The 14,949-nt window shown below is 39.4% G+C and overlaps 1 protein-coding gene across 7 annotated transcripts in view; it reads right to left on the bottom strand.

Annotated features, from left to right (window-relative positions):
* The window catches only part of diaph2 (diaphanous-related formin 2), a 728,830-nt gene that overhangs the window by 446,722 nt on the left and 267,159 nt on the right, over positions 1-14,949 (bottom strand). For all 7 annotated transcript variants that reach the window (XM_041797008.1, XM_041797014.1, XM_041797011.1 and 4 more), the window contains one exon: positions 4,615-4,729. In XM_041797008.1, the coding sequence (XP_041652942.1) occupies positions 4,615-4,729 (115 nt within the window). The remainder of the gene's footprint in view (positions 1-4,614; positions 4,730-14,949) is intronic.

Raw genomic sequence — 14,949 nt, 5'->3', positions numbered from 1 at the left:
TGTGTTACATAAAGCCTAGCATCAGTACATGCAAGGCTGTGTGCATACGCCAGTATTAACTTTGGCTGCTATTTTTTATTTTAGTCTTAATTTTAGTCTTTAAATAACATGCATTTTAGTTTTAGTCACATTTTAGTCATTTATACAGTTTTTCATTTTGGTCTAGTTTTAGTCGATGAAAACTCAAAAACATTTTAGTTTAGTTTTAGTCCAGAAAAAGTCCTCACGTTTTAGTCTTTACTTTTAGTCCAAGCATTTATTTTCTTGCCTAAGTTGTCCATTGCTTCTTCACCAAAAGAAGTGATTTCTATTGCATGACTAAGTTGGTATCTATGTTTTTAACATGTGATTGTCTGTTTTGTACTTAAGTGAGACTCATGATTTATCCATTCTCTCTTAATCAGGCTCATGTCTATGGGCTCAGCTGACATATGTGTTGAATTTGTAATCAGGCCAAAGAGCCATGTTATAATACATGACTGAGAAAAAAATAAAAAAGACACTTTTAGAAGATTGAAGCCGGGCTTGAAATCCCTCTTGATTATCATTTCCTTTTCTTAGAGAAACTCATTAAACAGTGAGACTCATAAAAGCAGCAGGGGAGATGACAGTCCTGCATTCTCAGTTGTTTTAGAGGCCTCTGAGCGCAATAAGCATCTGAAAATTGGGGGCTGTTAAAGTGATACTTTTTCTTTTTTTTTTACTGCCTAAGTGTTGTTCTTCAACAATACGAGTAACAAGCAAGAATCCCAGGGAACGCCAAGTTAACAGAAGCCTTTTTGCACCATTTTCTGAGGGCAGCTCTGCAGGGAAGGCATTTACACCTGCTTGCCTCATCTTTCACGATACACTAGTCCCCCCCGAAATGTGCTCTACTTATAAATATCCACGCCTCAGATGTGGAGAAGATGGAGGTACTGCAACGAAGCAGAGGACGAAACCAACAAGTGTGTATGTGTGTGTGTGTGTGATAAACAACGGTGGCAATATCGCAGACAAATGAAGTCGGTGTTCACCAGTGACTGGTTTGTCAAATCAGCAGTAAGGATTTATGGTCCGTGGTTACACTGAGAGGTTACAATAAGAGTAGAAGACCTCAGGAATTAATCTTGTGAGTTTGTGTCCCCTTGCTTGAACCTGAGACGGAGCTTTAAACACCAACACCAGCTAAGCAAGTTCACCTTGGATGAAGGACGACTTCCTCCAAGTAGGTCAGACTGAAAGCTGGAGTAAAAGTGAGCATCTCTGGTAGAAATTAAACTCACTAATTGTTGTATATTTTTAAATGAAGTATGTCAAAGACGGCACTCGGTGGATTTCAGAAAAGAGGAAAAGCAAATGAACAACTGTCTGCTTTTAGGTAGATCTCATCTCGCACCTTTTTTGCAATACTACCACATCAAAGCCTCCTCATTGACTTTCAACTTCACTGATGGGGGGGGTGGCGGTGGATGCGTGGGTGGATGGGGGGGGAGGGAGCGGATATCAAACATTAAACAGCATTTTTCATTCATGAGCAAATCATGTTCTGTTTCAACAATAGAGGGAAAAAGAGCTGATTCAGTGGAGTCGCTGCAGGGGTAATTGATAGGGATCCAGCAAAGGTAACTCCCGCGGGAAATGCTGGATCATGAATTCCTACCCTGCCAGCGGGAACATGGACTATCTATAGAGGTTTTTTTTATAATCCCCAGTGGGTGAGAAAGTGAATTTAATAAATGATTTAAAAGGACATTTAGAGCTGAATTAAAACCAGTCTGTGGAACTCTAAATGCTAAGTTGTATTTCATGTGAGGGATCCCTGTGAAATGTGCTTTATGGCAGCAGTCCTCAGCAAACACACTGATGATTTACAGGAGTTAGAAGTCACATTCATCTCCTCTGTTAAGAGTAAATGAACTGAGTCAAAGAAAGTTCAATTACTGAACGAAAATTGCAACCAGGCACAGCCACAGATTTGGCCCACCCCGTGACAAACGGAGAGAGCGGGCCTCCCCAGGTGTGATTTACTGACCATATCAATGCAAGTGTGTCAGCACTGATATTAGCATCCTGGCTAACGGTTACTGAAAATTCAAAATTGTGTCAAGCATATAATTTTTTTGTGCCACTTTTTAACCTCTTTTAGCCACATTTTAAGCCCGTTTTGCTACTTTTATTTGCCACTTCCCATCATTTGCACACTTTTATCATATTTGCCTCTTTTAACCTATTTTGATCACTATTTTCTGCTGTTCTTTGCCACTTTTGAAACAGCCCGGACAACTGTCTGAAATTTAGATTAAATCACAATATTTACTACTTTTTTTTTGCAGCGCAGATTTTATGCTCTACACATCATGCAATAATTGAAGTGCCATTTATTTTGGAAAAACACATTTTTCTTGTTTTTGTATGTCTTTCTTCATAAATGATAGTAAAAAATCATACAAAATTAGTCAACCAATCTGAGTTTGAACAACTGCAATTCACTATTTTGTTATTCAAAATAGTTTAGCTCTAGTTTAAACTCTTTTGTTTGTCACTGGTTAAAATATGGAAAAATTTGATGCTTTTGTTGGTTGAAAAAAACAGAAGATGAGGAATTCAAAATTAATCACATATCAAATTGCCATATTCGAAAAAAACAAAAATTGCCTTAAGTTTATTTTCAGAAATCGTCCAGCCCTACTTGTGACCATTGTTGCTTCTGTTAACCAATTTTTGCCACTTCCTGCCAATTTGAATTTTAGCCCTTTTAGATCTCATTTTCTACCCATTTGCCACTTTTTTAACACATTTTCACCCTTCTTTGCCACTTTCTACTAATTTTTTGGAAATTACTCCACTCCAACCGAATTGAACCTTTTCCAACACCTTTTCTGCCTTTGTTGACCCTTTTTTGGTCACCTTTGACCGATTTTTGCTGCTGTTTACACATTTTTGCCTCTTTGGATTCATTTTTGCCAATTTAAACCCATTGTTGCCCCACTCAATACATTTTCCCTTTTGCTGACCGTTTTCACCACCTTTTCTGACTCTTTTGCCACAATTAAGCCTTTTTTTTCCACTTTTAACCTTTTTCACTTTATCTGCCCATTTTGCCTGTTAACCCACTTTTTTCCCACTTTCTTCTTCTGTTGCCTTTATCAACCAGTTTTTGACATTTTTATTCCCCTTTTAACCACTTTTGTTCCTTTTCTTGCCAAGTTTTGCCTTTAGCACTTTGTTAGATTAATTCTTTGCTATTTGTCACCCTGTTTCACCACTGTTTCAATTGTTTTTGCCACTTTTGACTCATATTTGCCACTATTATTTGGCCTTTTAACCCAATTTTTACACTGTAGAAAAATGGGCTACATTTTGAAGAAGGCTATATACTACTGCATAAATAAATGAATAAATGATTTGTTAGTTTGATAAGAGTGGTTGTTTTTCAGGTCAGAAAAAAAACATGGTTGTCATGGACCATAATTTTGCTGACCTCCATGGCCCCACCATTTGATTGGGCACCAGAACACTCCCCTTTGTCCCCCATTATGGGTGGCCTTGATCACAAGGATATCAAAAACATCAGTCAGAAAAATAAACCTGCTCTAGCAGAAGGCCTAAACCTTCCTTATTCTGTTTTTTTTCCTCACACGCTCCCCTCCATCTGTATAATGCCAGCAAATCACCTTGCGGCAGTTGAGGCAAAATTGCTATTTATTTCCCTGAACAAAAAAGAAAGAGAATCCTAGTTTGTAGACCTGGAGGCTGAGAGAAAGACAGAGTAAGAAGCTGCAGGCAGGCTGACTGCTATCTAAACAGATGCTAGGTATATGGGGAAAAGTTGGAGGACTCTGTATAGTTATGTCCACACAACCTGCCAGAGCTCAAATTTGACTGTTCGGCGCTTGACAGGCCTCTGACTACTCCCCTCCCACTGTTGCTGGAATAAGAAGACTGTACCACACTCATGCACACTGTCAAAGAAGTGGAAAAACACTCAAATTGTCATGGGGAGGAATACATCAAGCGCCTTCACACATTCACACTATTCTATATATATATAAAAACATACTCGCTCTGCACTGCTTGTGTTATTCATCAGCAAGTTAGGTAGCCTGGTTGTGTATCTGAGAAACAAACTGGCCGGGACAAGAAAACTCCCAGAGCTTCCATCACAAAAGCCTCCTGCCTTCCCAGATGGAGGACTGGTCTACTGGACTGGAAAAGGCAGGAAGTAAACCAAGCAGAACTGCCCTGGGTTCACACATATACGTGCAAGTTTGCGCACACCCACGTGCCTCGCAAAAATCACTGATTTGAAACTACTCAATGGGTACAAAGAGCAAAAACAATGAGCAGCCACAGCGCATTTCAAGCTCCTCACAAAGACACAAACAAACACTGCAGAGAGAGCATTGGTACCCCTAATTGGCACTGAGATTTGACTTGAGAGCATACATAGAGAGTGTTCACATGCACTGGAAAAAGTTCTTGGTTTTTCAGGGTAATTAACATTTCAGTGAGAAAAATGGTTTCTTTAAGTGTCAGCGGATGAAAGTGGCTTGGCGTCTGTTGCCGAGAGGCTAAATGAAGCACGTGTGTTGAGATTAATTAAGAGAACGGGGAGAGATGACGCCTCCTTACCTTTGCTCTGCGACGAGAAGCAGAGGGAGAGCTGAGCAAATAGGTCAGGATTCTCAAACTTCTCTTCTTTGACTTTGATCCAGAAGCAATTCTCTGCCATTTCCTGAGGCACTATCTGCAATGACACAAGGATTCCATTATCACCACAATCAGAGACCGCTATTCCACCAAGCTGCCACTCAAAAAGTTCTTCTCACTGGAGATGGGGGTTTGTGTGTGTGTGTGTTTTCTTCCACTGTTTGGACACACACATGCCCTTGTGTGTATCCTTGGCATCTGAGTAGCAAACATAACAACAAAAAATATTTGTGTGATAGCAAATCAAATGATTTGGAGGAGATACATGATGATGTGTGAATGGGCCGTCACTTAACCTGAAAATGCCGAAGCTCGTGTTGACCTCTCCTGAGATGAGAGAAATATTTGATTTTCAATTTTCCACACATAACCTCGGCAACTCTGTTGGTACACTACTCCTACTCGACTCACCCGACACGACGCAACCTCCAAAATCAGCCAAGCACCCACACACACAGAGGTGAAAGCGCACCATAAGGATGCTTCTCCCCCGCTCCTTCATTCCCTCGACAACACTCAGTAAATACAAGAGGAGTTTGCACATAAACACCTATTTCCTCACTGGTATTGCTAGCTAATAAAACGTGCGACACCTCATTATATCTGCTGTACATCGGCTTAAGGTCGATTGTTACTGAGAGCCCTTAGAATGACACGGCCACTGTTTATCAAGACCGGGCTTCTTAGCCATTTGCTTGCAACACTGCTATTAACCTCCTGGAAACCACTGTAATCATATACAGAGGTCTAAGAGCAACACTTACACAGTAAAGACAAGAGAGTTCAAGCTCATCCTGGGCAATAATTCCCAAGGCCACATAATAATGGCAATAAGTGTGACAGTGTTTGTGGAGGCCTATAATAGGTGGAATGTGTATAACTTGAACATAAGAGGTGTTGAGTGGAGATAACAAAGCGGCTCTGTGCTCTTGTTTGCTCTCATGACGTCCACTTAAAGTCCTAAAGAGCTGACGCTGTCACGTACGGTGCTGGGAACAAAGTAACCCCCCCTTCAAGATATCTTATTTTAACATATTTGTCACACTTAAAGAATAATGCTTTCATTATTGAGGTAAAGGAGCCTTTCAAACCTACCTAGCCCTAAAAAAAGACATTGCCTCTCTTAGTTAAATCATGATTTAATTCTGATGAACCATATATTCTGGAAAGCTGATTTCAATTTCCCTACCCACACCCAGGCCTGATCACTGCCATACCTGCTGAATCCAGAAATCCCTTAAATAGAACCAGTCTGACCAAATGAGGTAGGCTAAAAGATCAGATCAGTCTGGAAAGGGTTGCAGAGCCATTTCTAAGGATTTGGGACTCAAGTGAACCACAATGAGTGCCATTACCCACAAACGCAGAAAATTTGGAATATTGGTATACCTTTCAAGGAGCGGCCAGTGTACCAAAATGACTCCAAGAGTGCATCGACGACTCATCCAAGAGGTCACAAAAGAACACAGAGCAACAGCTAAAACAGTGTTTCCCAACCATTTTTCCTTGGAGCCTCCCTTCATTAGCCTAAGAGCAGGTGAAGTAGGCTGAAAGATCTATCAGTCTGGAAAGGGTTACAGAGCCATTATTAAGAATTTGGGACTCCAGTGAGCCACAGTGAGAGCTATTACCCACAAATGGAGAAAACTTGGAACACTAGTGAACCTTCCCAGGAGTGGCCTGTATACCAAAATGACTTCAAGAGGGCAGTGACGACTCATCCAAGAGGTCACAAAAGCACCTCAACATTTAAGCAGTTTTTCCCTACCTCCCACATGTACCTAAGAAAAGCAGTGCCCCCCCCAGAACCCAAGAGAGAATAAAAAAGTGACGCACTGCCACCAAACACCAAATAGATCTTAACTGTTCCACTGCTAAAATCCTAAAACATGCCTATGCATGATTTTCTTATCACAATACCTTTGTATAAACTTCTTAATAACTGCTTTATCATGGCCTCAGAGCAGACAAAGCCTCATACCTCCTCCTCAAAATCTTAGGTGCCCCCCCAACCCCCCCCAGGTGGTCCTGGACCGCAGGTTGAGCACCAATTATCTAAAGCAGCGCTGGTGGGTCAGGACCAGGGTTGGAATTGGACTTTTTTGCCCATCTGCCACTGTGGCTGACGAATACAAGCAGCAAATATTTTTACCATATACTCTATTTTAACAGGCAGCATTATATAAAAAGGAAAAAAAAAATCAAAATCAAGGCTTATAGTATTCAAGTTCCAGGCTATTTAAGAAGAGGGAGTTATTGTACAAATACTCCAAACTGTGGCTCATCTGAATTTTCTGACTAGTTTGTTCTGTATTCAACCGTGCAAATGTTTTGCTTCCGGCAGGGTATCTGTAAATTCATATGCCTTTCCTGCCTTACTGGTTTTAAATGCACTACAAGTTAATATTTATGTATGCATTTTCAGTATTCTCAAGCCAAAATTCAGGCAAAAGGCAAGACATTGATTCAAACTCAGGCTGTCTAGTTTAATCAAGTCAATCGTGATTAATCAAATTCCACAATTAGTGCAATATCTTTTTTTAATTGTGATAAATTGCATGCTTTATTGTCCCTTTCAACACACTTTAGATAAGGCATGTCAGGATCTCCCTGCAGCCACAGTGATCTTAAAACTTCACCATGAAGAATATACTGCTGGATGGATGGGTGATTGTTGGGGGATCAGTGTATAATCAAAAAAAGGAAGGCATACATCCTCCATTTACATGCTTCATTCTCATTTACCCACTAAGGGGTCAGGGATTGTCTGTTTGTTTTTCTATTTATTTAATTTCTTGTTTAGTTTATATGGTATGTTTGTTATCCTGTTTACAATAAATTTGGTAAGATGGAACTGATCTGCTCACTCTTTCTTCAAAACTTCACCTCTGTGCTATGGCTCTAGTCAGGCAGGATACATCTTTCAGACCAGCTTTATTGTCTTTAAAAGGTCAATTTCATTAACCTACTTTGTGCTTTTGACCTGACTCAACACGTGTCAGTATGCCCATGGCATTGATCGCCAAGGATATTGATGTCAGAGTAAATAGGGCTCTTTTGTTGCTGTTTTGGATCATTACTGATCAACACAGAACATGTGATTTCTAGTGAAAACACCAGAAAACAGCACATCAGTGACAACGCCACTGAAATATTCATCACAAACTCTGTCAACATTTCTGTAACACTTACTGTGATGAATCTGTTCCAGCTTTTAACTACAATTTCCTGGGAAGTAGAGACACTGCTGTGCATCTAAGGACTAGTACACCGTCTGAGAAAATTTGAGTTCCATGAAAAATGGACTGCTGTATGTGTAAATTTCAATTACAAAATAGTGAAATGTTTTAAAGGAAGATTAAATTCTGATGACAGCAATGCAACATATGCTGATATAATGGCTAAAATGCACATGAAGATTGCTGATTTTTAGTGATTATAATTGGATTAGAACAAAAGAAATACCAAACGGCATGGTTGCATCTAAAAATAATGACCAACTTAAGTGTGATAATGACAAAAGGAGGGCCTAGGACAAGTACTGTGTGGTTAACCTGAAGATTTGTTAGTATTATTCAGATGAGGACCCACATGGGAATGAAGATTTATCCATCACTGATGAAAGGCAGGAAAAAATAATACCATATCAGAGACGCTAATTGAGTATTTTCATTCTGATTTGATAATTCAGTGGCACCAGCCTTTACTAAAGAGGACAGCCTTTTCAAAATCTGTGTCAGTCTAATATCACTGATATTCCAACATTAGAAGAGTATTTAAAAATCATCCAACAACAAAATTAGCCATCATGCAACACTCAAATAACAGGACTAAAAAGGTGATAAAGGTCACAAACCTGAAACTTAAAGTTCAACCTCATACTGGTTATGTAAGAATTTAAGAGGTTAACGATAAAACACTTAACATCAATTAGCAGACTGGGATTTTCAGATGACCCAGACCAAAAGAAAGCAGTAATCTCCTTGCATGAGTGCAGGGATTGAAACAACTTTACTTTCTGAGCTAATGTTGAGCCTTTCTAATGGTGCAGAAGTTATTTTCTTAATCCCACAGCATCCCTGTTGCCTTTTGTTTCTCCACTCCCCTATGTTTACAGATATCCTTAATTAGCACAGTGAGATTATACGAATCTCTTTTTTTTTCATGGGTAATGCTTTTAAAATAGACAATGCGTGCCTATTGTTTATTTTGGCATTTGGAAAGTCCCATGCTTAATCTTCGCTAATAATTTTCAGTGGGAATCCCTGACACAAATGTGGAAGCACACTCAGGGAAGAAATAACTCAAGCTGATTTAAAATGCATTTAGCACTTAAACAAAGCTGACATTTCCCAGTGTGTGCCTGAGTCGATCTTCTCCCTTGTGAGGGCCTTGTATTACTGCTTCTGACTGAGAATGCTCTGCCGTCGCATCCCCCGCTTGACTGGAGGTCTCACACTGCAGATGAAAATGTGCAAATATTTCTAAGAGCCGAGTGAAGGTGTCACTCTGCATACAGTATGTAAGCCTAGGCTAGACCAGTGTTACTCTACCCTGCCCAACCAAAGAGCCAAATAATTGTAAAATATATTCGCAAGAGCCACAAACTAAGTGGTGAAAAGTGGTAAAAATGACTTGAAGTAGCAATAAAAATAAATTTAAGGGGTCAAAAATTGCCCAATAGTGGCAAAAAAAGAGAGAGAGATAAAATGACTCACATGGGCAAAAACCAGTCAAGAGTAGCAAAATAGGGCAAAAAAGAGGAACACAAGTGGTATTTAATGGCAAAAGGTAGCTTAAATGGGCAAAAAATGAAAAGAGGCAAAAATGGGATAAAAGTGGCTAAAACAAATTGCAAAAATGGGCAAAAAGACAGGACAGAAAGATTTAGGAAATCTTTCACACCATCAGCTAATAGACTTTATAATTCTACAGTAAACAGATGAGAATCCCAGACGAGTGAATTTCCCTTTGGGGATGAATAAAGTTCTTGTATTGTATTGTATTGTATTGTAAAAAAAGAGGAAACACGTGGTGTTTAACAGTAAAAGGTAGCTTAAATGAGTCAAAAGTGGTGAAAAAATGGTTAAAAGGGGCAAAAATGGGACAAAAGTGACAAAAGTGGATAAAAAGTAACAAAAAGAAGTGGCAAAAATGGGCAAAAAAAGGGGAAACAAGTGGTATTTAATAGCAAAAGGTAGCTTAAATGGGCAAGAGTGGTGACAAAATGGTGAAAAGGGGCAAAAATGGAACGAAAGTGGCAAAAATGGGAAAAAAGGGTCAAAAAGAAGTAGCAAAAATGGGGAAAAAATCCAAAAAGGGGTACTTAATAACAAAAGGTTGTTTAAATGGGTAAAAAGTGGCAAAAAATGGTGAAAAGGGGAAAAAAATTGGGGAAACGTTACAAAAAGAAGTGGCAAGAAATGGGCAAAAACATAGGAGAAAAGTGGCTTTTAACAGCAAAGGTAGCTCAGTTGGGTGAAAAGTGGCACAAAATTGTGAAAAAGGGCAAAAATGGGACAATTACATTTGACAGTTAAAGCCTTCTGTATAAGTCTGGGAAACAAACTGATTAACGTGATTAACTTCTGCGGTCAAAGTTTCCCTTTTCTTAGGTTTTCTGGGGGAATAATATTTCAAATTAAGACATAAAAGAGCCACAGATAATCACAAAAGAGCCACACGTTGAGTATCACTGGGCTAGACTGTTTGAAACTGTGAAAGTAGTCAAGATACAATTTCTGTTTTCAAGGAACAGCTGCAACCGTTTCTCTTTGCAAGTTACAGAAAAACCTCTTTCTCTCTGTGGCATCAGTAAGATGCATACTGTTGTCATATGCATGGAGTTGTGAATAGAGGAGATGCAGGGATGAAAAGTCTCTAAATAACAACTTCTTTATGCAGTCCATTCATAGCTGCTCCTGCTAGGCCCCTACCTCCATCTGCTGCACAGAGAGAAGACAGACGACTCTTGTCCCACTTAATCGGCACAAGAGACACAGATTGTTTTTCCTCAGGTGGTTATGAATTTCATTTGCATCACCAAACTACAATTCCTGTGGAGGCAAGGTTAATGCTCCTGCACATTAGCTTACTTCTGTATGCTTTCCAAACATGGCAATAAGCAAGTTATGGCATGTGCAGAAATTACACAGCAACGAGACATGCATGAAAAATGACAAGTTATTCACTAAAATATCATGGCACAAATATTGTTGCACAACCCAGAGTGCACAACAGGATTGATATTTCATACTGCCACATGACTCTATTAATATCTTTCCTTACTGCTCAGGAAACTCCCACACAGAGTCATGCATTTGCATACTGGCATTTTAAAGAGTCCTTGAGGTGACAGAAACTCGACCTGTAATGCGGTTCTCATAATGCAATAGTCAACATAGACTTGCATTTCGAGATGTCTCTCCATCATTTATGCGTGTGATTTAAATGGCCTGTTGGTGAATGTATAATTTACTGCAGAATGCATAACACTCCCCATTTTTTAATTTGTTTCTTACAGAGTGTGAAGGCATAACTACATCACCTTCAAAATATTCAAAAATCTCATTCAACATTCCTTTTAAAAACATTGCCTCATTCCATTCAACCATTAAATCTAATGTGCAAACTAAAATGATGTCAAAAGCACTAGACTAATGTTTTGGTTGTTGTCGGTAATTGAGGGCTTAAACGCAAGGTCACATAAGCATCGGCAAAGAAAGAAGCATTAAATTAATGCCAAGAAGTCCTGAGGTGATGGATAAATTATCCATGGTAGAATAGAGCCCACATGCAAGAGAATGTCCTATTGAAGTTGTATTCAAATGTGATGCTGCGCTGCACAACCCAGTCTTCATTCAATTTTGTTCAGAATGTGCAAATTCAAGGACATTTAACTGATGAAAATTGTTTGCTGTTTTATGCTTTGACATGAGTGCTGAGAGTAAAGGAGTTTGGCCATGCCTGCATGGCTGTTTGCCTTGAATTAAACAGAAAAGAGCACATTTTGATTTGGATCTTGGATTTTGTGTCTACATTAATTTAGGGGTAACTTTAATAATGCACTTAGGCCGATGCCAAATTTTTGCATGATTGAAAGGATATAACTTAGTTACAAAGAAGGAACAAGTTGATTTTTACCCAGGTTTTAGCACTCCTTGGGAAAGCAAGGTTCCCTCTTTCCAGGCATTCAAGTCATCTAGACGTCACACAAGTTAAAGCTACATGCCAGGGGGCTTCAAGTAAATTTGCACAAGGGGCCAGATTTAGTTTTGATTGCGATTATGGGGGCCAGGCTTTCAAACAAACACAAATTAAATAAATATTTTGGGCTAATTAAGATATTGTATTAGTATTAGTATTTTCTTAAGAATCCTAAAGAAAGGGCCCTCCCCAATTGTGATTTAGCACCAATATTAACCCATTTTTGACACTTTTTAATCTCTTTGTTTACATCATTCAGCCCATTCTGCACTTTTAACCCATTTTTGCCCATTTTTACCCATTTTGACACTCTTTAAGCCCGTTTAGCCACTTGCCTGCCAGTTATTGCCCCTGTGTGCCAGTTTGAACCCCTTTTCACTACTTTGCCAGGATATTTTTGCTATATTCTTCCCAACTTTAGTTAATTTTTTGCCTCTTTAACCCACTTTTTGTAATTCTTTAATAACTTTATATCCCTTTTCCCTCATTTTCTTTTTTAAATAAATTTTTGCCACTTCATTTAACCCATTTTCATTGTTGTTTGCACCATTTTTGCTGCTTTAAAACCAAGTTTTTCCACTTTTTGCCTGTTTTGCCAGCCTTTAACACCTTTAAGCCACTTGCCTGCCAATTATTGCCCCTGTGTGCCACTTTTTAACCTGTTTTCACTACTTTGCCAGGCTATTTTTGCTGTATTTTTGCCAATTTTAGTTATTTTTTGCCAATTTTTGCCTCCCTAACCTAATTTGTGCAATTCTTTAATCCCTTTTTAACACTTTTCCTAAATTTTTATCCTCTTTGAGCCACTTTTCAACTATTCTGCCACTTTTTAACCCGTTTTCATTATTGTGTTTGCACCATTTTTGCCACTTTTAACCCATTTTTTATACTTTCAGCACCTTTTCCCTTCATTTTCTCTTTAATGTCACATTTAACCTCTTTTCACCACCTTCGAGCCAATTTTTGTCCCTTTATGCCACCCAACAACCCATTTTGCTGCTGTCTAACCCCTTTTCACCTCTTTTTCTGGACATTTTTGTGACATTTCCACCAGTCTTAAACTATTTTCTGAAATATATATTTTTTTAAAATGTACTTAAAACCGCTGACAACAGATTAAATGTTTAGACACTCTAAAGCTTTTTCAATATTAAATGTTATTATATTAACTTTATTAACAGCTGCAGACATTTAAAACCAAACAATACCCTTAGAACCAAAACATCTTCCTTTCCTCCATTTCTGAATTTAATGATCTTCTGGGGCCAGATAGAAAGCTTTGGGGGGGCTGATATGGCCCTTGGGCCACCAGTAGATGATCAGTGCTTTATGCTGATGATAGTCTCCTGTTTGTAACACAACCTGATTGATCCATACCTGCACTTCTAGATTAAGTGGAGTGCATTACCTGATTATTGGGATGTAGCATTCCTGGAGTATTTTGGTACATGATCCTAAAAGTCTGAGAGCCATCTGGCTGCAGACTTCTTTGGTGGGGCGTTTTTGGCTCCTCTGTTGCAGAACTCCACAACAGGGTGACCTTCACCACGGGGCAGGAAGTGCTGTACTAACCCTTACTGGATTTTTCCATAGTTTGTGGTGTGTTATCTTTGATTTAATCCCCCTCGGGGAGGGTTTGGGAGCCTGACTCTAACTCTAAGTCTCTTTGAGATTTCCTTAGTTTGAAGAGTGTTGGTAATTTTTTATTTTTACTCATATAGTTCATAAAAGCAGAAAATATAGATCGTTCAGTGTGTCATTCTGGCTCCGGCTTGAGTAATCTACACCACTTCTCGCCCCACGGTCAAGGTCGCCCCATTGTAGAGGTCTGCAGCCAGATCCTTGCCCGGTCTCACTATACTCTTGAGAGGCCTGGATGTCAACTTACAGCAAGAGGTACTGGTTGGACTCCTTGGTGACAACATCTCTTAAGAGCATTTTTGGTATTAACAGTGTGTCTGGACGACGGCCATCAGGAGGCGGGAGCAGTACAACAAGGTTGACACGGCGAAATGCCAGGCCCCTCCTGTCCAAGGTTTTATTTTTTTTCCACTCAGGAAATTTTCAGTGCCTTCCTTGCGGCATTACCTAGTTAGATATTACTTTCCCCTCTGATCTTCGCTCCTTAGTTAAGGCAAACTTCCAACCCTTTCTTGCTAAATATATGCTCAGAGCAGACATTGACAGATGCCCCCCCTCTGTCTCTTTCTATAAGCATTCCTTACTTCCAAAACTTGCTTCAAACCCTCTCATTAGATATTCCATGGGGATATTTCAAACGATATGATGAGCTATGCAAGAAATTCTTATGGGGAAACCGACGCCTTTGAGCCAACTTAAAAAAGCTCCAGAGACCAGCAGATAGGAGGGGTATGGGCTTCCCAAATCTGATTCTATACCACTACACATTCACCCTGAGACATCTGTCCAACTGGTCACTTTCACTAAGGGAGGACCCAGGCTTTCAATCAAGAGCTGAGGGAGAGCTATTGGCATTTTCCCCCCTTCTTTGTTGATGCTCAGTTACCTCAGAAAGTTCAAAGTCATCCAACTTTTGCACACATCAGCAGCCTTTAAGTCAGATGCTTAAAATTTTTATTCTTATGGCTCAGTCCAAACCCCCATATACAGAAGGAAAAACACTCTTTTGTTGGAAAAGTGGGCTGACAAATGACCTTGTTGAATATGTATGAAAGGGATGTTCTTAAACCTCTCTGAAGAAGAGGTCAGCCTCACAATCACCCTTGGAGATACTGTACCTCAAAGTCAGAAATCTTACTGCTTTAATCGGTGTTGTGTCCGTCTGTGTTGATTTGCATGCCACACAGTTGCTTGAATTATCCTTGAGACCTCTCTGAAGACTTTTTGGGTGAATTGGTTCGAAACTGGTGCCATGAAAACATCATAATTTGGGACTTTGTTGAAACACGCCCACAAGGAAACAATGTCAGATGAGATGATGCATGTGCTCCATGATCCTTGATCAAAGTAAGCTATCTTCAAAACACTTCTCTGTGCTTATATTAAACAAGATAATACAGGAGATGTGTC

Source organism: Cheilinus undulatus, linkage group 10 (genome assembly GCF_018320785.1).
Source record: "Cheilinus undulatus linkage group 10, ASM1832078v1, whole genome shotgun sequence".
NCBI classification, from domain to species: domain Eukaryota; kingdom Metazoa; phylum Chordata; class Actinopteri; order Labriformes; family Labridae; genus Cheilinus; species Cheilinus undulatus.
The sequence above is the reverse complement of the archived record's forward strand: the minus strand, read 5'-3'. Positions and strand labels throughout refer to the sequence as shown.